This window comes from Gadus morhua, chromosome 21 (assembly GCF_902167405.1).
Source record: "Gadus morhua chromosome 21, gadMor3.0, whole genome shotgun sequence".
NCBI classification, from domain to species: Eukaryota; Metazoa; Chordata; class Actinopteri; order Gadiformes; family Gadidae; genus Gadus; species Gadus morhua.
In genome coordinates, this window is record NC_044068.1 from 17116247 (window position 1) to 17139187 (window position 22941).

Genomic DNA, 22941 nt, shown 5'->3' on the forward strand with positions numbered 1-22941 from the left:
TAAAATGCCTTTTTAACTTTCCCTTTATTTTTTATTTTTACCAGAAAAGTACATGATCTGATACCAGAGAGAAAGGTTGTATAAGGGTTAGAGTCCTGAGTTTGTTTGTATAAGGGTTAGAGTCCTGAGTTTGTATTTGTATAAGGGTTAGAGTCCTGAGTAGGGTTAGAGTCCTGAGTTTGTAAGGGTTAGAGTCCTGAGTTTGTATAAGGGTTAGAGTCCTGAGTTTTGTTGAATAAGGCCTTTGGTCTGGGCTAGAGTCCTAGAAGCTGGGTCAGAGTCCTAGAATATTGTATAAGGGTTAGAGTCCTGAGTTTGTTTGTATAAGGGTTAGAGTCCTGAGTTTGTGTATAAGGGTTAGAGTCCTGAGTTTTGTTGAATAAGGCCTTTGGTCTGGGCTAGAGTCCTAGAAGCGGGGTTAGAGTCCTAGAATATTGTCCTTTAGGTCGGGTTGTAGTCCCGACTTGGGTTCCAGAGAGACTGTTGATCTGATCACTTTCAATTTTACTTACTAAAAAGCCTTTTTAACTTTCAATTTAATTTTCTCTTAAATACATTGCACTTTATATTTTACTCATTTCTTGCATATGTTTTCTTTTACTTATCTATTATTTTATTTTATTGTATGACAATGTTTATATGTGAAGCACTTTGAGTCTGCCTTGTGTATGAAAAGTGCTATATAAATAAAGTTGCCTTGCCTTGCCTTGTTAACTACCGAGTGACCAGGTTAACTACCCAGTGACCTCGTTAACTACCCAGTGACCAGGTTAACTACCCAGTGACCTCGTTAACTACCCAGTGACCAGGTTAACTACCCAGTGACCAGGTTAACTACCCAGTGACCTCGTTAACTACCCAGTGACCAGGTTAACTACCCAGTGACCTCGTTAACTACCCAGTGACCAGGTTAACTACCCAGTGACCAGGTTAACTACCCAGTGACCTCGTTAACTACCCAGTGACCAGGTTAACTACCCAGTGACCTCGTTAACTACCCAGTGACCAGGTTAACTACCCAGTGACCAGGTTAACTACCCAGTGACCAGGTTAACTACCCAGTGACCTCGTTAACCAGTAACTAAGCTAACCTTCTGGTGACAATGAAAACAAACAAGTGAACAAGCTCTTCGACTAGTGACCAGGTTACTAATCTGTGACCAGGTCAACCTACTAGTGACCAGGTTAATTACTAAGTGGCCGTGTTAACTTACCATTGACCAGGTTAACCTAGTGCTGACCAGGTTTACTAACCACTGACGAGATGAACCTACTAGTGACAACGTTAGACAACCAGTGACCAGGTGAACCTTCTTGTGACCAGGCTAACTAGATACCAGACTAACCACCCTGTGTGACACACACTCACAAGCATGCAGATATGCACAGTCACACACGCATGTGGATAGTAGCTCCAGTATTAATCATGAAAGCCAAACATAGCAGAATCACTTCCTTAATGTTGCTATTGTACTTAGGTATGTATCAGTGGGCATATAGACGCGTCTGGCATTCAATTAACACAGGGCCAATTAAGACGGGAAGCACCAAACTTCAAACTCAAGGAGTTAACTGGTGATCGGGTGCTGAGGGGTTAAAGGTCATACCTAGACCCTCCTGGGTGTGTTTAGAATACCTGACCAGGAAGTACTGAGACAGCCCACCTGGGGAGAGGAACACACAGGTTTACTGAAGGGATTCCCACCTTCTTCAGTATCACACAGGCACACGTTCTTCAGATATATTAATTAATGTGCACGTGTTCCATCAGACAAACGTGTTGCCTCATCACAGAAGATTAACATATAATCTAATTTGCCATTTTTTTGAACCAAGTAGCTAATGGAAGGGAGATCCATGTGTTAATTAGACATAACACATTTCAAAAAGATAACATTCATAAGGATATTATTTATTACTTTACAATCATATTCTAAAGTTTTGAAATACACTTTCCTAAGGAATGACCAGAACATCCTGTCAATATTTTAATTCAATGACACAATTCTGTAAGAATGTAAATTATAAATGAGGGCTTTAAAAGGATCTAACTCAGGATTGGTCCATTTAAACCTCCGGAATGTTCAGATTGGTCAGTTTAAAGGAAAACTATTTTAAACACTCCTCCTGCAGCCGGTACAGAGATGGACTTCAACCTCCAGACAAATACATACACTTCCGCAAACACACACACACACACACACACACACACACACACACACACACACACACACACACACACACACACACACACACACACACACACACACACACACACACACACACACACACACACACACACAAAAGGTATTTTAATGTCCCAGACTTCCTCCAAGTTCCAGGAACTTAACACATGCGGGACACTACAAACTCCTTATCCAAACATGACGACATTTACTTCTGAGACAAAGACATCCTGGAATTCCTTATGCGGAAATGGTTACATAAATGAACACTTAGTCAAATATATGAACCTGTTTATTTAAATGAACAAACTCAGACTCCAGCCGGTCGGAAGAGAGATGCAACAGCCTGACTTACCGAGCCAGTGACCCAGTCTGTGCTTGGATTTTAACCCAATCCTCCTGATGGTGTACACATCCAAACCGGGACCCAAAAATACACCCCGTTTACTCCTACCCCACCTACCCTCCCCCCATCTATCCGTACCATTGCACACAGAACCCATGAGTTTCTGCCGCACCATCCCCTCAACACACAAAATACACAGTACACAGCATTAACCCAGCCAAACTATACCCAGTGTCACACTGTACACTAGAAACACTCAAGTGAAGTGCAGGTGGATAAAACAGAGGTCAGGTTCACTGGTCATAATACAACTCCTCCCACACACACTTGAGAAACTCCTGTGTGCACACACACACACACACACACACACACACACACACACACACACACACGCACGCACGCACGCACACACACACACACACACACACACACACACACACACACACACACACACACACACACACACACACACACACGAACACGAACCCGCAAACACATCCACAAACGCCCCCCCCCCCTCCCCAAATACACGCACACACATACACACACACAAGCGCATGCACACTCTCTTATACACTCCCCACCAAACAAACGCTAACACTAGGAGTGGACGATAAATCAATATTAACATAAATCGATCAAATCTGCCACGATAACTGTCACATGTTTTATTTATACATTTCCCCTACTTTCGAAACACATTGAATAGGATCGACCCCAGACTCGGCGCAGCGCCCTGAGTCTAGCGGAATACCAAAGGTGACGTCAGTGGTCAATGACGTACCTGCACGCAGCGCCCCAAATCCCTATATGAAAATCCCAGTACTCCCAGCGCCTCTCAGGTAATTCTGTATGCAAATCGAGCGCCCCTGGCCGCAACGCAAATATCACTGAAGAAGCTATCACCAGCAGTCATGAAGTCGACGAAGATCGAATAGGAGTAGGCCTGATAATAAAGGAGGTCGGACCACTTCAGTTGTATTTACGTGGATATAGGGGGATAGTGTTGCGGTGTGCAGTTGTATCGTTAGAGTTTTATTTTGGACACCAACTTTCTCCGCGAGAAAGAAATCCTGCTTTGGTCGTCAAACAGGAAAACCACCTTAAAGACTTACATTTCTAAAACATGGATGCATTAAAGTTTGCACACCCACTTATCACCCCCCCCCCCTCCCCTCTCTCGCGACCTGCCGCTCGCAACACTAGAGGACCGTCTTTGCAGATGTTGATGTCCGCGTCCGAGAGCAGTGTTGCCAAATTGCACCAGATTTTCCGCCCAATCTGGCAACACTAGCTGCAGCACTGTCCGAAAGGGTTAAAGCTTCTAGGACAGCTCTGTATGAGAACGCGTTGTGTGTGTGGATGTGTGGAGATCCGTCTGTGCTCTTTGGCCTTACTCTTTATTTGTATTCTGAAGCAACTCAGCACTGTTTATTATCTGTATCCCGAAACTCTATCAGCCTAGTTGTTTTAAGATATGGATAGTGACAGAGCTGTGAAGTTGATGTCTTGGTTCATGTTTGTTTGGCGGTGATGTCATGTTTATTTTGAAAGTGGCTGAAAGAGAGAGCGGTACTGAACAATGGCATGCAACATTGAAACAATGTTTTGACAATAAACGTTAAAAGAATAATTATTGACTATTGACTATTATTGTATCTGGCTTTAGTCTGAACCCAAAAATACCCTGTTTACACACTAATTGACTGATTAGTCAACTAAACTCAGGAGGTAGAGCGGCTAGTTCGATCCTCGGCTCCTCGTAGCTGAGTTTCGAGATTTCCCTGAGCAAAACACCAAACCCTGACTGCCCCCCACGAGCTGGCTGTCGCCTTGCGAGGTTGACACCGCCGTCGGTGTGTGAATGTGAGTATGTGTATAATGAGTATTAGTATGAAAGGTTGTAAGTCGCTTTGGATAAAAGCATCTGCTAAATGCCCTCAATGTAATATCATCTTAATTAACTTAATTGCATCAACTGATATGAAATGCAATATGGTGACATCGATTTTGGCCACATCGTACAGCCCTAGCACACACACACAATTACACACATACAGGGGGAGAGGGGAGGGGTGGAGGGACTGATGGTCGAGGTTGGGGTCTTCATCTCTGTGAAATGGAAAAGGAAAAGGAAATATGACCTATGAAATGTATTCATCTCTTCAGGACAGAGGGACCACCAGCAGTGCAGTGTAAAGGTTACCTAGCATCTAAAATGCTCCAACTGTTTTTCTAAAATCCACTACAGCAAAAGATGCCTCCCGTCTATTAGAAAATAGAGGGGTTGGTTGTTAAAGTGTATTTGCAGGATAGTCGTGTTTGGTGTTTTACCTATAGCTGAAGGATTCTGTGTTCAAATCCCAGTGTCTGCAGTCTACCCGTAGACATCATAGATGACCTCCTACCCCCCCCTGCTCATAAATGATTCGGAAACTTTTCAATGTCAGTTGCTGTGGATAGAAGCGTCTAAACTCCGTAGTAAATCGTATCAGAGAGCACCATACCCATACCATAGACACCAGTAGCCACAAGCTAATTATTAACATTAACACCACTTTCCATACTTATCAATCATTTCCCTTAGCCATGTCCTCGTAACCATTAGTTAGCATTAGCTACATGCTAATGATTAGCCTACACCAGCCACAATACTGGGGGATAAAACAGTCTGTGTCAGAGGACAACGGCCCCGGTGTTCTGGTTATTCTGGTGAGGATGAGACCGACTCTGGAGAATGTGTGCTTTGTCTTCTGTCAGGAGAACAGTCCACAACGGCCGACCATAACCCTGAGAACCATAGCAACCAGAACTATAGGGACCATTACCCTGAGAACCATAGCAACCATTAGAACTATAGGGACCATTACCCTGAGAACCATAGCAACCATTAGAACTATAGGAACCATTACCCTGAGAACCATAGCAACCATTAGAACTATAGGGACCATTACCCTGAGAACCATAGCAACCATTAGAACTATAGGGACCATTACCCTGAGAACCATAGCAACCATTAGAACTATAGGAACCATTACCCTGAGAACCATAGCAACCATCAGAACTATAGGAACCATTACCCTGAGAACCATAGCAACCATTAGAACTATAGGAACCATTACCCTGAGAACCATAGCAACCATTAGAACTATAGGAACCATTACCCTGAGAACCATAGCAACCATTAGAACTATAGGAACCATTACCCTGAGAACCATAGCAACCATTAGAACTATAGGAACCATTACCCTGAGAACCATAGCAACCATTAGAACTATAGGAACCATTACCCTGAGAACCATAGCAACCATTAGAACTATAGGAACCATTACCCTGAGAACCATAGCAACCATTAGAACTATAGGAACCATTACATGGTAAATGGACTGCAATTATGTACAGCTTTTCTAAGCGCTTTACAATGTTGCCTACATTTTGACCATGCAAAGCAACAGCCAGCTGGTCAGGAGCAGTTAGGGTTTGGTGTCTCGCGCTGAGACACATTATCACTCACCTAGGAGGAGCCGGGGATCAAACTAGCAACCTGAGCTACTGCCACCCATTAGAATCATAGCAACCGTGAGTACCATTGCACCTGATAGAACCACAGCAATGATGAGAACAATGGTATCAGGCTCAACGGATAGCATGCACACCCAGTTTAAAGCCACTGGATGGAGCCGCTCAGGGTTTTGGCAGAACTTCCTGTTCAGTATCTGAGGCTCCTGCTACGCTAGCAGATTAGCCAAACTAATCCTGTTGGCTCATCGTGTCACACACACTTGCACACACACACACACACACACACACACACACACACACACACACACACACACACACACACACACACACACACACACACACACACACATACACACACACACAATCACACGCTGCTGAAAGACTGCGTGGTTGAGAGGTTAATGTAGCTTTTTCTTCTCACAAAACTGGGCCTGGTTCTATCAGTTTGGAGCTTATTTATCTTGGTTCTTTGTTCTAGACGTGCTTCTGTACAGGTGATACTATTAGACATACTGAGGACCCTATACCAACCCCTCCACATACCTGGCCTCATAGATCATGACACACTTTTTTAGGGATATGTTGTTTTTCAAACCTGGGTCGCAATACATTTTGCTAACGTGGGTGATGGGTTTACAGGGTGACCCACTAAGCCGTCCTGTACCACTTGTGCGTACGCAGTTGGTGACACACCCCTCTACACTACATTAATTCTTTGAGATACAGACTTGCACATACACACTTGTAAATTCTGCCTTACGCACTTGCTATTGAAGAGAGATTGGAGATAGATACTTGTAAATACACACTTGCAGCTATGCACTTGGAGAAAGATAATTGTACATACACCCATGTATGTATACCTGTGTACATACACACTTGGAGATTTACACTTGGAGATACACATGGCCGTCTCTGTCAGGGTTCATTGACACCACCAGTCCTTTACCCCTCCATACATTTCAATGTGGACATCACATCCAGTTCCATCCCATCATGTATCACAATCTTCGTCACACCTCCGCCTAGTCCCTTCATTTCAAACAATCTCCTGTTCAATTCACACACTTTCCCAGCTCCATCCTCTGCTCCACCATCTACAAACACCTTGATCTCTACCCCACCACATTCACACCCCCATTTCACCTCTATCATATCTAGACCATCACATTCAAACTATCACATCCACACCATCGCATCCACACTATCAAATCCATCCCATCACATCCACCTCCATGCTGTCCCCTCTCACCTTCCCCTCTGTCGCTTCCAAACCATCCCTTGCACTGTCATACCCACTTATATAAATCCACAGTCACATCCAAAGCATCATATCCACGTCCACCTATATCCCAAACACTATCACGTCCACCTCTATCGCATCCACGCCGTCACAGTCACCTCTCTCGGCACCACTATCACATCCACACACACACACACTCATATCTAGGATATCACGTCCACCATCACAGCCATACTATCACCTCCAAACCATCACATCCATTTCAATCAAATGATGATAGAGATGTGCTGCTTCCAAACCAAGCAGAGAGAAGGTAGGGAACGCTGCTTTCCCGGAACACCTGTGAAAGCAGTAGTTAATACCCTGGTTTGCCTATGGCATGACATCACAACACACGCCAGGGTTTCCATGGTAATTGAAGGGTCCAGGGAGCTGGTCAGGTGACCGAGATTAGACCTTGTTGCTAAAGTGGGAGCTTTGGAACCATCCACACGGTATCCCCCACCCAACCACCCCCACCTGATCGCTACTCAAACACACCTTCCTTTGCCATGTAAATCATAGAAGGCCCAACCCTAAACCATAACCAAACACCCCTCCTTCCCTCTCTATGTAAGGACATGTCATGCAGACGCAGGTAAAACCCAACAGGTATCGCAGTACAGTGTGTGTAACATAGACCAAGTGACTCAAGTTTAATACAGCATTTGTATTTTAGTGTTAGTATGGTACAGTTAATTATTAATAGAACAGCATTCTAATTGTAGTGCAGCACGTTTACAGTACTGCAGTAATACTCTACACATTTAGCTGTACTGTAAATAAACCTTACACACATTCAAAGCCACTGAGTATAATCTAAGAGATGTCAGTCAGAGCTAATCGTGTTCCCTACCAGAGAATGTGTCCCTCCTCCTTGATCCAGTCTTTCAAGATTCCCTCGTTGTTGGTGAAGAGGTACCCACCTGTCGCTCTCACAGTCCTCTCTAGTGTGTCAGCCTGTCTGCTGTTCTGTCTGTTTACTTCACTGTCTGCCACTGGGAGAGGGAACTTTGATCCAATTATAACGGCTCTACAGCAGGACTGTAATGTCTCCCCCTCTTGGACAACCAGCAATACTGCATCCTGAGGGACAGCACAAGCTACATCCACATAAATCGATGAGGTTTTGAGGCCCCGTTGTGCCTTCCTACCTGGCTGCTTCACTCAGCTCGCTGGGTACCTTTCAGCACCAGGAGTCCCCTCTACCAGGACGACCAGGCAGGGGGGAGCTCCAGCCCTGCCTCAAGTGTTCATTTTCCATGAGCACTTTTGACCGTGCCGAGTCGTAGCGTAAGATACAATGAACTGTGTGTTATTTTTTCTGAAAAGCATAGACATGCACGTTGAGTACGGCTCAATTTGTTATTATTTGTTCGTTCCTATAACTATATAGGAATTCAAAAGGGTAATGAGGTTTAGATGGAAGCACATCACGTTGATTTTGGTTTGACGACAACAAAATGGCTTAAAATAGTACAGATTTATTTCAGATTAGTCTAGGTCCACAGACATTGGACAATATTTCACACCAATAGCTTGCTGATTTTTTTTCCCTTGGCACTGGCCCTGTGGGAAATATGTGTGAAACACTGTCCAATGTTTAAAACAAGACTAATCCCAAATAAATCGGCTTCCAATGAGCTACTGAGATTAAGAAGCATAAAAGGGGGACTACCCGACGTCCAACTGATTTCATCATTGCGGATATCATTGTGCGGTAGGCTATAATGTAAAACAAAGGCTACTAAGTGCGTGCGTTGTTGTGTCGTCGGCTCCGGACAAGTGCATCATCAGTTGGGACACACCTTCAAGCGGGAACACCTTCTAACCGGGGAAGTAAAGCATGGTGGTAAACTGCCAAAGGAGTGACATCTTCCAGAAGGAGCAAGAAGGACAGAGGCAGGCAGACTTTCAAGTCTGATCCATCCAGTGGGCGGGCCTTACCCCAGATCTGACGTCTCAGACGTATTCATGTGATTCATATGCAAATACATATTTTCACATTGATTTCACATTGAGTGACAGTTAACCATATCGATAAGAGGATAAAAGGCATTTCATTGCCTTCATGATATGCATATACGTTGTTGACATTGATTTCAGTGGGTGACAGTTGAAAGCATCACATCATCAGCCTGGGGCTGATTACCAGTTGTCCTTTGAAGGAGAATTCATTTTCATGCATAAATATATACATAGGTTGATGGTTGATGGGACCTGTGTGAGAAGCTCAGGGAGATGTTGCAAATGGTGTGCTGAAGGCCTCTCTCTTGCCCTATCTCATTAGCATTATTACTTTATATCTTTACTATCAAGTGAGTAGTGCAAACAACAGATATGCAACAACTTTACGACTATAAAAAGGAATCAATCATCAAAATAACACAGAATGGTTAAAGCTTGAGTAAAGCTCAATATGCTTCCCATTTAAATTAATACTGTTAAACAACAATCAGGAAGAACAGCAAGTAGGCCTATTGTGTATGTATGTCAACTAACTTTAAGCTATTTGTCTTATTTCCAGCACTAGCGGTGACAGGAACTGGAAATGCAAAAAAGTGCCCCCCATTTACTTATGGGTAGCCAACAATATAAGACCCCCGTAGAGTAAAACACAGTAGAGTACATCAAAAGCACCATAGAGTGTAAAAAGTGTCCTCTCCTGCACAAAAGGTCCCTGGTTCGAGACTGTTTCAGAGTGTGTAGTTATCTTGTCACCTCCCACATTAAGGCCCCCGGTTAGGAGCCGGCCGGAAATAGCAACATGGTTTTGACTTTTCCCGTTTCTGGTCTGGGATCAATAAAGCTCTAAACCCTAGCCCTTATTTTTTTGATCTGCTTTAACCTGTCTGTCTAGCCACCTAATGTCTAGCTAGCTGTCTGTTTGTCTGTCTTTTTACTAGCAAGCTGCCTGCCTGGCTAGTGACCCTTCTCTCTGTCTGCCTGTCCGCCTCTCTATCTGGCTGTATATCTGCATAGCTAGCTGTATGTTTCTTTCGTCGTTTGTCAGTAAGTACATGTCTTTCTGACTTTCTGGCTTAATAGCTAGCTACTTTGCCAGCTTACTAGCTAGAAAATATGTAGCTTCAAAAACAATAGTCAGTAGGTTTCCGTAGTGTAGTGGTTATCACGTTCGCCTAACACGCGAAAGGTCCCCGGTTCGAGACCGGGCGGAAACAATGAATTTTATTATCTCCTGAATTCCTATTACTTCTTATCTTTCCTGTCTGCCAAGATAGCCTTACCTCTGTCTAGCTAGTTGTTAGTATGCATAACTAGGGATCTGGCTGGCTGGCTGGCTGGCTGGCTGGCTGGCTGGCTGGCTCTCTCTCTCTCCCCCCGTGTCTCTTTCTGCCTATAGCCAGCTGTCTGACTGCCTGCTTGTCTGTCTAGCCAGCTGTCTGTAAGTACATGTTTATTGACCTTCTTGAAAGCAAGCAAGATAGATGATGTAGTGTGTAGTGTTTATCAAATGAAAGGTCCCTGGTTTGAGATCGATATACTTATACTTACATCCTTATTTCTCCAAATTAAACAACAGTAATATATTATTTCTTACTTTAGCCATCTGTCTGGCTAGCGGGCATCTCTGTCTGTCATGCTTCCTAGCTAGCTAGCTTTCTGTCTGGCTAGCTACCTAGCTCGCTGTCTGTCTCCTAGATAGCCGTCTGTCTGCCTCGCTACCTTTCTGTCTGTCGGCCTAGCTAGATGTCTTCCAGCCTAGTGTGCTATCTATCCATTTGTAGATAAAGGTCTGTAAAGGTAGTGTGACTGCGTGTTCAGCATGTTTCCGTAGTGTAGTGGTTATCACGTTCGCCTCACACGCGAAAGGTCCCCGGTTCGAAACCGGGCGGAAACATTTGTTTAATGTGTTTATATTTGTTATTATCTTATCTATAATTTACTATTACATTGTCTTATCTTACCTGTCAGTCTGTTTATCTACCTGTATGTCCCTATAATATATACTTAAGCAACTCCTCTATATCTTCCACTCTCTGATGAATTATTCAGGTTTTAATTATGAATGTTTAGTTTTTCTTGATTGATTTTGTGTGCCTGTGTGTGTGTATGCGTTTGTTTTTTTGGTTTGTGAGTGTGTCTGTACGTCTGTGTCTCTGCGTACGTTTCAGCATTACTCAATAGCTCTATTTTGTTCATTTTTGCCAATTTGCCTATTTGTAAATAGTTCATGGGAAAAAAGAAATGCAATAAGGTTACAGTAATAAAATTGATTGTAATAGTAATACAAGTAATATAAAGTGTTGGAATTTCATTTAGTTAAACAGTTAAGAGGTTCATTCATACCATATTTGACCACCTGGGGATGGTAGAAGCTTCCATGCAAAATAGAGAGAAGGAAATTTGATTCTCTCTCTCTCTCTCTCTCTCTCTCTCTCTCTCTCTCTCTCTCTCTCTCTCTCTCTCTCTCTCTCTCTCTCTCTCTCTCTCTCTCACACACACACACACACACACACACACACACACACACACACACACACACACACACACACACACACTCACACACACACACTCTCCCTCTCCTCTGGTAACCCTTGAGGAGTGCACACCACAATTGAACAAACCAGTAAAAAACAGGAATTCCCATCTGGGATAACACAGGCTCAGTAGGAGACAATTCTCACATGCTAGCACATAGCACATAGCACATTCCCCCCCCCCCCCCCCCCCCCCCTTGCGCATCTTATCATGGCTACATGCTAGATTATGTAGCCTAGCTATTCCTCGGTGGTACACAGTCCAGCGAGCATAATGCAGGCTATTGTGAAGAAAGAGGTTTCTAGCGGGATGGTTGGGGTGGTTTGGGGGGATTAACAGCAACAAGAGCTAAACCCAAAGAGAGGGCATCACACTATGCAACAATCACCCCACTGTTCACTTCATAGACAGTACCACTGGACCGTAGCGGTGTAGCTATCGTCTGTCTCTGGGGAGCTAGCATCTGCATTGACTAGCTAGTATCTGTGTTGGCTACCTTGCCCTTGCAGGTGCTTGCAATGACACTCTTGGCCTGCTGGCATGTGCTAGCTGGTGTTTCCATTGGCTAGTTCCATGCACACGCTAGAGAATCTCACATAACCCAAGAAAACCATAATCCTGCGGTACAAATTATAATTGTTGTTCTGGATCATTCTACCAACTTTGTCCAGCAGATAGAAAGAAATAGACCCATATGGAATGGATAGAACTAGACATACAGAACATAAAACACACACGACATACACTAGCTTGGGTTTGATGCAGCTGCTAATCAAACTGATACATTGTTCAATAAAATACTTAAAGGACTGTGTATTGTATAGATATTAATCTGTATTGATATATGTAGTATCGGAAGACGACTAGCAGATTCAGATTCATATCAGGCTCATCCTACCTTCATCCATGGGGGCTTCATGGAAGGAGCCTCTGGATCCTTCTGGCATGGCACAGGGCCTCAGGGTCTGGGGAGACAGAACAGGAGTCAATGAAGAGGACCAAGAGAGAACCTGACGACCACACCCAGCATGTCTCTACGCAGCCAGAGAGGGAGGGAGGTGTGCCTCCTCCTGATATCAAATCAGAGTTGGAAACAAAAAAGCATGTTCATAATTTTTCACTTTTCATGACGATCGATCGTATGTTCATCTAGGGGCCGGCCTTCAAGTAAGATCTCTCTATTGATTAGCCAGCCGATCTCAGTGTGGCGGTAAGTCTTGTGGTCTATACTTATCTCCGGGTCTACACTTGTCTCAGCCTGCAATGTTCCTTCTCTAGGAACCACAATATTTGATCAATATACAACAAAGATAGAACAGAAAATGTGTTGCTTAATGTTACATGAACAGCTAGAACTATTAACTATCTGACTTGCATTCTAACTAGTTCATGTTTATGTCCGTCTCCATCAGAATCACAAATGACACCTCGATATTTAAGCAGTCAAGGAATTTCAGCCATCAAACACCAATGTAGTGTTATGGTGTTTAATGTGATATTTCACATTATGCATGGTCATTTGTAGAGAAATATGTGTTTCCATGTGAAGAAATAGGGTGAGCCTCAGGCATGTTCTCAATCTCATCTAAAATAAAGTTCACCGTACTGCGTCGTCTCTTCGGTCAACCGAATATCCAACACCTGGAGGCCAACAAAACCAAGAGAGACTCTGTGAACATTAAGTGAAGTCGGCTCTTTGTAGCGGACACTGTGATAGCATCACTGAGTGACATGTTTAACAATAACAAGACACCCTTTCACTGTGTCATTAAGTCCTGCCAACTGGTGGATACCACACAACAGAACAAACAAGCGCTACCCGGATAAAACAACCCTGGCCGATCCATCGAGTCACTGATTGATCGCCTCGAAACCGATCAGCCACATCAGAGAACAGCACACAGTGTTGAACCCGGCTGAGGTGGTGCCACACAGCACCGCCCAGACAACCTCTGAAACCAACAGACCAGTAAACCCAGTTTAAGAACGAGTTCGACCCCTGATTCCACCTCCTACGGGCCCTTCTCGCTGGGTTAACTTAATGCTAGGCTCAGGTAATGTCACTAAATCGAATACGATCAAATCTAATCTGATCTCATCTGCTGCTCAGGTGGTCCCATTGGATACCTGGTTATTAAGGCTAGGGGACAGACTGTGCTCCATCTGGGGCCAACTAGGGGTCGGGGGCCGGGGGTTCTAATGGAACTCTGTTTCTTCGCTCTCAAGCCAATCCAGAGGTCCGAGAGGAGTATTGTCCCCCTGACACACCTGCGTCTCTAGTTCACCACACAGCCCGGTTGGATGCAGCTTTTTTGTGCTGGCATTGGTAAAATAAATGTATTCCTCTACCTTCTTATACCGCTGTCTTTCTCTTTCAATTTTTTGACTTTTATTCACTTTAATGTTTGTCCTTTAAGGCAGATACAGTATTTATTTACAATATAAAAGTTGGAATAAAGTGATAATAGAATAAAAAAGCTGTCAACTAAGAATTTGATTGCAATACGTATGTGTATTCACTGTGTTATATGCACAGTAATAATACATGTGTATTCACTGTGTTATATGCACAGTAATAATACATGTGTATTCACTGTGTTATATGCACAGTAATAATACATGTGTATTCACTGTGTTATATGCACAGTAATAATACATGTGTATTCACTGTGTTATATGCACAGTAATAATACATGTGTATTCACTGTGTTATATACACAGTAATAATACATGTGTATTCACTGTGTTATATGCACAGTAATAATACATTGAAATGTGATGCCTGCCTATGTAAAGCACTGGGAATGGGCTTTGTGTTTCGGGGCACTGTTCAAACTGGCCCTGCCCTGCCTATACAAGCCTTCTACAGGCTTGTTTAACTTGATGAAGACCGACCTCATTCTAGTTTATATTGCTCAGGGAAAAAAACAATACACCAACAGATTCCAACTAATAAGTTATACCTGAAGGCACATATTGCTGATAAAGGGCTGGCACCAAACGGGATGGACAGGGGAATTCCGACTATCAATGTTTTGGTTTATGATCGTGTGTCTTGTATAAACTCAGGCCACGTCTGAAGGTCATCTATCAGAGATAACGTGACCTGAAGAACATAAACACAAACTGCAGCGTTTGGAAACAAGGGGACTTATACCACCTGTGAATAGAAGAATATATACTCAACAAGAATAATATATTTCTAAAGATAACTAGCATTATATAATCCTAAACATTACTATCATAATCAAACCATTAACATTACTATCTCGTTGTGATGCTACATGGTTAGGCCATTTCACTTAGTGCACCACTTTCACATAGGTAACTGAAAAGGACGCTTCCTCCATAGTTAGGTTACAGCAGTGCTATTCAACTTCACCTGCAAGTGAGCCAAACTGGAAAATCACTTCAGCATGGGGGCTGAGCAAAGTTCTTTGTCAACAAAAGGCTACTACAGGAGATGACCCTCCTAGAGTAGCACCACATACGTATTCCTACAAGCGATGTTATTCTATTTATTTTCATTGTATTGATATCATGCAGAACAATGTGCAAAAGCAAAATGTTCTTCCAAACCAAGCAAGTTAACAAAGGTTAGTTTTAAAAAAACAACCACATCCATAAATGTGTAATAGTAGGTTAATAATTGAATCAAAAAAGTACTTCTGTTAATAATACCTTCAGAAATTGTACCAAGTTCTCAAAAGGTAGTCTTAAAATAGGGCCATATCCATGAATGTGTATTACAAGATAAATATAAAAACACAGTAAGCAGCAGAATTTATGTAGGCCTGTTTAAAATCAAAACACAGTAACCAGCAGACTAACAATAAGTAAGCCGGTTTAAAATAACATCAAAATAGTGTCCTGAAATTAAATAAACACCAAAATATGTGGTGTTTCCTCACTTCTTTCCCTCTCCTCTCTCTCCCTCCCTTCACCCCTTCTGCCCTCTGCCAACCCCCTCCCATTCTCTGTCCCACTCAATCCTCCCCCGTGTGTCTCTTTCTTTCTTTCTTTATTCTTTCTTTCACTCTCTCACCCTCTCTCTCTCTCTCTCTCTCTCTCTCTCTCTCCCATCCCTCCCTCTCTCCACCCCCTACTTCCTTTCCCTCTCTCCTATCTGGAGTTAAACTGTTTCCCTCGTGTTTGTTCAACTAGCATTGCGATGTACTCCTGAATCGGTTCCACCACAACAGCAATCAAACATCTGCTCTCAGCAGAGCTCTGCCCATTTGAGTCAGTGAGAGAAGTATAACTGTCTATATTTGACTATGTCAACATAGTTCGCCTCATATGAAGTGAGGGCAATTCTGAGACACTGGTGCAGCTTGCTATTAATCCCAGAACAGAATGCACTAGTTTTAACGGCTTACATCTGAGAAAAGCTTTATTAAAATGTGTAAGTAGATCCAAACATTGTCAATATTATCAAAGCCAATTTACTTAGTCTTGACTAATATTGACCTACTTGATAGATTAGAAGAAAGACCTTGTTCTATAACGAGAAGGCTTCCTGTAACCGGATGTCCCCTCACTATTGAGAGACAGCTTTTCTGTTCGGATTGTTTTTAAGCAGCATGTTCGACTGCACTATTCAAATAAAATCAGCACAGTTTGAGCCAATCACATTGCTAGATCTAGACTTCCATCAAACGGTCATTTCCTGTCTGAGCGGAAAGTGAGGCTGACTCAAGAGGTGGTCCTCGAGCAATCTTATTATAAGGTTTGGCACACACACACACACACACACACACACACACACACACACACACACACACACACACACACACACACACACACACACACACACACACACACACACACACACACACACTCGCACACTCACACACACAATTCATTTCACTCAAGTTCTCCAACCAGTTATCAAGGTAAATAAGGGCAAAATGCTGTGTAGAGACAGTAAATATTCATATTGACATGAAACACCAACCAGTACAAACTATTTATCGGGACATTAACAGGACAGTAGACAGTGATTATTACGATAGTGGAGGACACTAGTGTTAATCAGGACATCAGCCGAACAGCAGGTAGTGTTTGGCAGGACCCTAGAGGAACGTAGAAGGTGTTTATCAGGACATTAGCAGAACAGTATGAAGTGTTTATAAGGACATTAGCAGGACAGGAGATAGTGTTTATAAGGGCTTCTGAGAGGTATTGGAAACTTTAAATCAGGAAATAAGATAGTGTTGAAATCTATTAGGAAGATTTTTTGCTTTATAATTTATTATAAAAACAATGAAGACAGTTGGTGTGTGGTCATAGCATTGTCTCCCGTGTATGAACATTTGTACTTAGTGAATATAATAACGCTCGAGGAACTGGCGAAACTAGCATTGACACTTGACACAGTCCGGCCCCGTCACCATGACAACCAGCTCACAGGTAGGCCAGTCACGGCGGGCCAATCACAGTCACGCGGTGACGTCATTTATCGGCCCAAGCCAATGTTTTCATCATATAAATATTTTATGATCATTGTTACAGCCCGGATAATGTTACTTATTACCGTTGTGAAACAGATGGGTTGGGGATGAGCCAAACGGATGGGGGTAGGGAGGGGGGGCGGGGGTATCTATCTACTGGTCTATTCTGACATAGCGTAGGCCTAGTGTCAATCACAGCAACTAAACACTTAACTTAAACCACAGAAACAATACAATCCCAAACCGTTAAACAATCGAGTTGGAAGAGTATAACTGTTTTATTTGAATGCAAAGCCCCAAGAAAACTTTCTAGTCCTCTCAAGTTTAGTACCTCGGCCGTAATCCTAAATCCGAACACCTTGTTAATTCACATTAACAGATTTCCGAACAACTATCCTCTACCGTAGTTAGAGGATAGTGTCAGTCATTGTTGTAACTTGATAAAAAATAACTTAAACAGCACACATCGTCCTGAAAAAGTCCCTGACTCTGTCGGGGCTTCAAAATACAGGCTGAAACACTTACCTCATTCACTTCCACACGTGTAGGCCTACCGACCGCAAGACGAGTCTTTAATTCGGTAGTTTACAATCGTATGTTTTATTTAGATTCCGTCTTGAAGGACTAACGTCTGCAGAACTGTGGAGGATGTCGGGTCGGGTGGGTGAGCCGGCGGGAGGGTTCTGCTGGGAGACAGGCGGGGACGGACCGGAGGAGGAGCGTCTTGTTGTCAAAACGCCCATATGGCCGAGTTGTTCTTCAGCAAAGTAGTTTTTATTCTTTTTTTCGCATTGTTTAGCAAACAACAGCTTACACGGCGTCTTTCTGTACCATTTCGACGTTGAACGTCTTATGTCTGCAGGCAGGCCCCGCGGGAGCACACGTGTGTGTGTGTGTGTGTGTGTGTGTGTGTGTGTGTGTGTGTGTGTGTGTGTGTGTGTGTGTGTGTGTGTGTGTGTGTGTGTGTGTGTGTGTGTGTGTGTGTGTGTGCGCGTGTTCGTGTGTGTGTGTGCGCGCGCGCGCGTGTGCTCTGCAGCCTGCAACGAGCAGCACTACTGCAGATCCCGCAGCAGCAGGAAGGAAATATGCAGGACGGTCTTATAGCGGTCTGTCGTAAGACACCGCATTGTTGTGATATGGTCAATAAATTCTAGATGCATGTTTTCTGTTCAACATTTAAATCCGCTCTGGGGTTATTGAAGATAGTTGTTGAGAAAATGCAGACGTTCCGCTTTTCCCGGGACAGTCCGATATTTGGAGGCCTGGCCCGGCTGTACATGTCACCGTATATAACCTTGTTTTTTTTTTTAATTATCGAGTTACTCATTAATTTGAATTATCGCATGATAGACGGTGACACGACCTCGCTAAAAGGGGTATAGTCTTATATCGACTTTAATCCATAAGCAGGCATCATCTATCAAACAATATCAAGGTATTGAAGCTTAAAAAACCTCATTGTGTACTGCCCATACAGACTATAATAAGCATTATAATGGGACACACTTGAACTAGGCCTATGTCCCATCTTTTCCATTTTGTAAAAACATGAGATTTTTAGTTAGGCCTGCACGTTGGACCGACAAACTACAAAGTTCCCCGCTTTTCTTTACTTTAGCATCTATTTTGGTTTTCATTAGCACTTTGTATTTTATTGTATTGTTTCTTAGCCTTTGTTTCCCACTGCTGCTGGGCTGTTGTAACAAAGGATTTCCCCTCCGGAGGATTAATAACGTTATCTATCGAATCTACCTAAAGGTTAAGGTGAACACGTGAAATGGTGTCAACAGAGAGAATGTGTGCAGCCATTAGTGTGATGAAAACAATGATCTCTCCAGTCCAGTACACCAGACCCGTCCGTACAGTATGCATTCCTGAGCCATGGGTAGGCCTGGGACAGCATAGCGTGTCAGGTCATGTCTGCAGCCTGGTTATCTAAACCAGGCATCAGGACATACCTGCACCTCGATCGTCTCACCTTATTGTTTCTGTCAAGCACGAGTTCGCTGCTGCTCAAGACCAACTGAAGGTATATTGGTAAATTAAGTTGGCTTAAAGTTTAACTCTATTCATTTCTTCAAGATACACAGTCATGGTAACTTAGGGTTGCATTGGTGACAACGGATCGTTGTTGTTTAGACACCTACTTACTGTGTTTGACTGGTATTGCCGATACGCACGAGGAGATCTGGCGACCTCTCGTGGCTGCAAACAGCATTTGTTTGAAATTATTACATGAGGGCTGGAAATACTTAAAGGGAAACTTCACCTATTTCCATTAAGCTTTGTATCGTTAGAAACCCACTCATATTTTTGAATGGTCGTGCATCATTCCCTTATTTTCTGGAGAGACTGGAGAGATCCGTATCGATCTCCAACACTTCCTGTTTAAGATGACATGCAATATGACGATTTTTGCGTATAAGTAAATATAAGTGTAAGAGGGGAGGATTCTCGTAAGACTACAATCACTAGTTCCACCCCTCTATTGGGGGTGGGAACCACTGACGCTACAGACCTGTTAGAGAAGTGCCAGTGGGTGGGACTTCACCAGCAGAAACTAACATCCACAGCGTCTGAAGGTAAGCTAACAGAGGCAGTACAAGTACAATGGCGGAAGGTACTGGATCTGACATAGAAGATGGCACCATGCAAAAATTTCACCATTTCGAAAGAAATACAAACGAGGACTAATTCACTGAGTTCACCAACTAATACTCTTCACTAGAAATTGTGTGTGAAATGATTTTCAAGCAGTCTTGCGGTATCAGCTTGGTAGATGGAACAGCGAGGTATCCGATATGCGGAGATCTAGATCAGCGGGAGTGGCCAGCGAAGCTGTGCATCGTGGTGCATGGTGGGAGTTGTTGTATTCAATCCACAAGTGCCAAAAAGTCACTTTCTGCCTTTTCTCGGTCAAGACGGCCCCAAATTTGAATTTTATTTTATCATTCAACTACATATAGGACCCAATTTCAATACTCTTTCAATACTCTCTAGGCATATTCATGCGTCGAAATGCTCCTTTAAATGTAAATATGAATGTATGTATTGTGAATATCTTAATTAAAATATGACAATTAACCCGTCTGTGCCCTGTTCATTTAATAACTAATTGTGAAATCCAAGGAAAATACAGACGCTTTCATAGTAAATTGGCTAATTCACAGAATGATTAATTAATACAGTATCCCCTAGTCGGTTCAACAGTAACTCCTCAGTAGTAACTGAATAACTGTCACTAATGGCGTGTTAACCACTGCAGGGTACGGTACGGTTCGGTTCGCAAAGGTGCGGTACGGATTGCGTTTCCACCGCCAAAAGTGGGCGTGACCCGGACTGAGCCGTACTCGTTTTGCCCTCGTCTTCAGTACTCCTCTGTTGGGGTACCGAGATGCCTGAAAGAGTGCCGGAAAATTTGAGCTACATACCCCCTCCGTTGATTGGTCGACAGAATCGAATCGACAGAATTATTCTTTACAATGAACATGTCGCGTAAAACGCTTGCTTGGGCGAACAAGGAGGTGGAGACGTTCCTCTGCATTCTTGGGGAGGAAGACGTGCGTTCAACTTTTCGAATTGTTTTTATTGAGCAGGCTACACTGTGTCGCGCTGCTATGATGTCACAATGTTTACGTAGCTGCCGCGGCGATCGACATCCGGCCTACCATAAAGGGTACTGTCCTCGGTGGAAACGTGACCTCGGACCTGAGCTGGGCTATACCGCCCCCTCCCTACCGGACTGAGGCGAACCGAACCGTACCGCACCCTGCAGTGGAAACGCGGCAATAGGGCCCCAGTTAGGGCTCCAGTTAGGGCCCCAGTTGTGGTTTATTTTGGAATTACCGTCTCTGGCCGTTCAGTTTAACGAATCTGCTTGCCTCATCGGTATTGTCAATAATATTCGACAACACAAAAGTAACATACCATATTATACTGATTACCAGGGTTGTAATTCCCCTGGTGGCGTTGTCCGTTCTCCCCTCAATCCTCCCACCGATTGCCCTCTCTCTCTACACACATACGCATATATATTGTGGCGAGCAGGGCGGGAAAGACGAGACGGGAGCCCAGGTTTAAATGGCGGCGCAACTCTCGTGCCTCAATACACCGCACGTCCCCGAGAGCTGCCTTCATTCAAACACACACACATAACGGAAAACACGGCACACCTGACCGACGGACATACGACTCTGGGTAACGGTTGCCGACAACACTACACACAATAAACACACAAACAATAGAGACCCCAAACCCGTTAACCCCACTTAACCTAATAACATAAACAAGTTATCTAAAGACAATAAACCCCCTTTTCCCCAAACAACATTATGAATACCCCATTACCCAGACTCCCCAGGGGGTAGGAGTCGCCACACAGCCCCCACCTTAGGGGTCAGACGTCCCGACGACCCCAACACCCAATGCACAGTCCCGAGTGTTCAGGGGGCCAGCGCCGCCACCTTGGCCCCTGCCAGTAGTGGCCCCGTTGCGGTGCAGCCTTCCCCTCGGGTTGGGACGCCCGTCTCCAACTGTCCGCAGAGGACCTGGGGGTGTGGTGGTCGGGAACCACCTCTTTCGGGGCCCCCACCAGGTTCTGCTGTAGGGGGGCTCTGGAGCGCCGTTCGGGCACCCCATCCTCCGCCGCCCTCCGACGTCTGGCCTTCCGACGGCCACGCCGGCGGCTGGGACGAGGGTGGGTGGCACGCTGCCCCGTCCACCCGCAGTCCTCGACCAGCCTAAGCTGCCGACACTGCTGCGGCTCAAGGTCAGCCCTGTCGTGTCGCCACAGTGCACGGGAAGCCTCAGCCGCCTCGGTGGCGGGAAGGGTGGCCGTCCGGACCCGGCCCTTCAACTGCCTGGACCTGACCTCCACGTTCTTTGTGCCGGGGGCGGCCGCTGCCCCAGCCGCGTATACGGATGCACCATCAGGACGGCGGCAGAGCTCCACCTCAACCCGTTCCGCCTGGTCCAGAGCCGCATCGAAGGTCTGGGGCGCGGTGAGGCGGACATGCAGCCCGAGACTCTCCGGCTGCAGTCCCCGCAGGAAAGCGTGGAGCGCCAGGGCCTCCCGTGTAGCCGCGTTGAATTCCGGGTAGCTGCGTCGGGTCAAGAGCTGGACGTCAGCAGCGTAGACGCCCAGGCTCTCCTCCTCCCTGCGGCGGCGAGAAGCCAGCAACTGCTTGCTCTCGTTGCTGGAGACCCGTTCACCCAACCGCCTCTCCAACGCTTGGATCAGGGCCTGAAGGTCTCGCTGGTCCGCTTGGTCCAGGTCGAGCAGCTCCCGTGCTGCCGTCCCCTCCAACGCCAGGGCAAGGTGGACAACCACCTCCTCGGCACCCCAGTCGTTACGCCATGCTGCAAGCCGGAACTGGGCGAGGTATGGTTCCAACTGCGTTACCCCGTTGAACTTCGGCAGCCTAACCACTGTCCTGAGGCGGGGCCCTCCGGGCCTTCCGGTCGTGTCCACAGGGGGTGCGTTGTCCATGGGCTCGACCGCGAAACTCAAATCCCCCCGCGCATGCGCAGGCCAAATGCCACTTCTGACACCAATGTGGCGAGCAGGGCGGGAAGGACGAGACTGGAGCCCAGGTTTAAATGGCGGCGCAACTCTCGTGCCTCAATACACCGCACAACGCGGGGCTGCCT

General features: G+C 44.9%; 1 protein-coding gene and 2 non-coding genes across 8 annotated transcripts in view; 2 read left to right on the forward strand and 1 right to left on the reverse strand.

Moving 5' to 3' along the window:
- plekhg3 (pleckstrin homology and RhoGEF domain containing G3) overlaps positions 1-18152 on the reverse strand; it is a 34889-nt gene extending 16737 nt beyond the window's left edge. For 2 of the 6 annotated variants that reach the window (XM_030344997.1, XM_030344994.1), the window contains exons 1-2: positions 2542-2956; positions 1608-1664 (exon numbers count right to left, since the gene is read on the reverse strand). In XM_030344997.1, coding sequence (XP_030200857.1) covers positions 1608-1664; positions 2542-2707 — 223 coding nt within the window. In that variant the 5' untranslated portion in view covers positions 2708-2956. Of the gene's footprint in view, positions 1-1607; positions 1665-2541; positions 2958-8192; positions 8435-12737; positions 12805-17817 lie in introns of those variants that run through there. The other 4 variants (XM_030344996.1, XM_030344992.1, XM_030344998.1 and 1 more) reach the window with 4 other exon arrangements.
- Positions 10446-10518, forward strand: trnav-aac (transfer RNA valine (anticodon AAC)). Its single transcript has one exon. It is a non-coding gene; the product is annotated as a tRNA-Val (tRNA).
- Positions 11126-11198, forward strand: trnav-cac (transfer RNA valine (anticodon CAC)). Its single transcript has one exon. It is a non-coding gene; the product is annotated as a tRNA-Val (tRNA).
- Positions 18153-22941: the final 4789 nt, after the last annotated feature.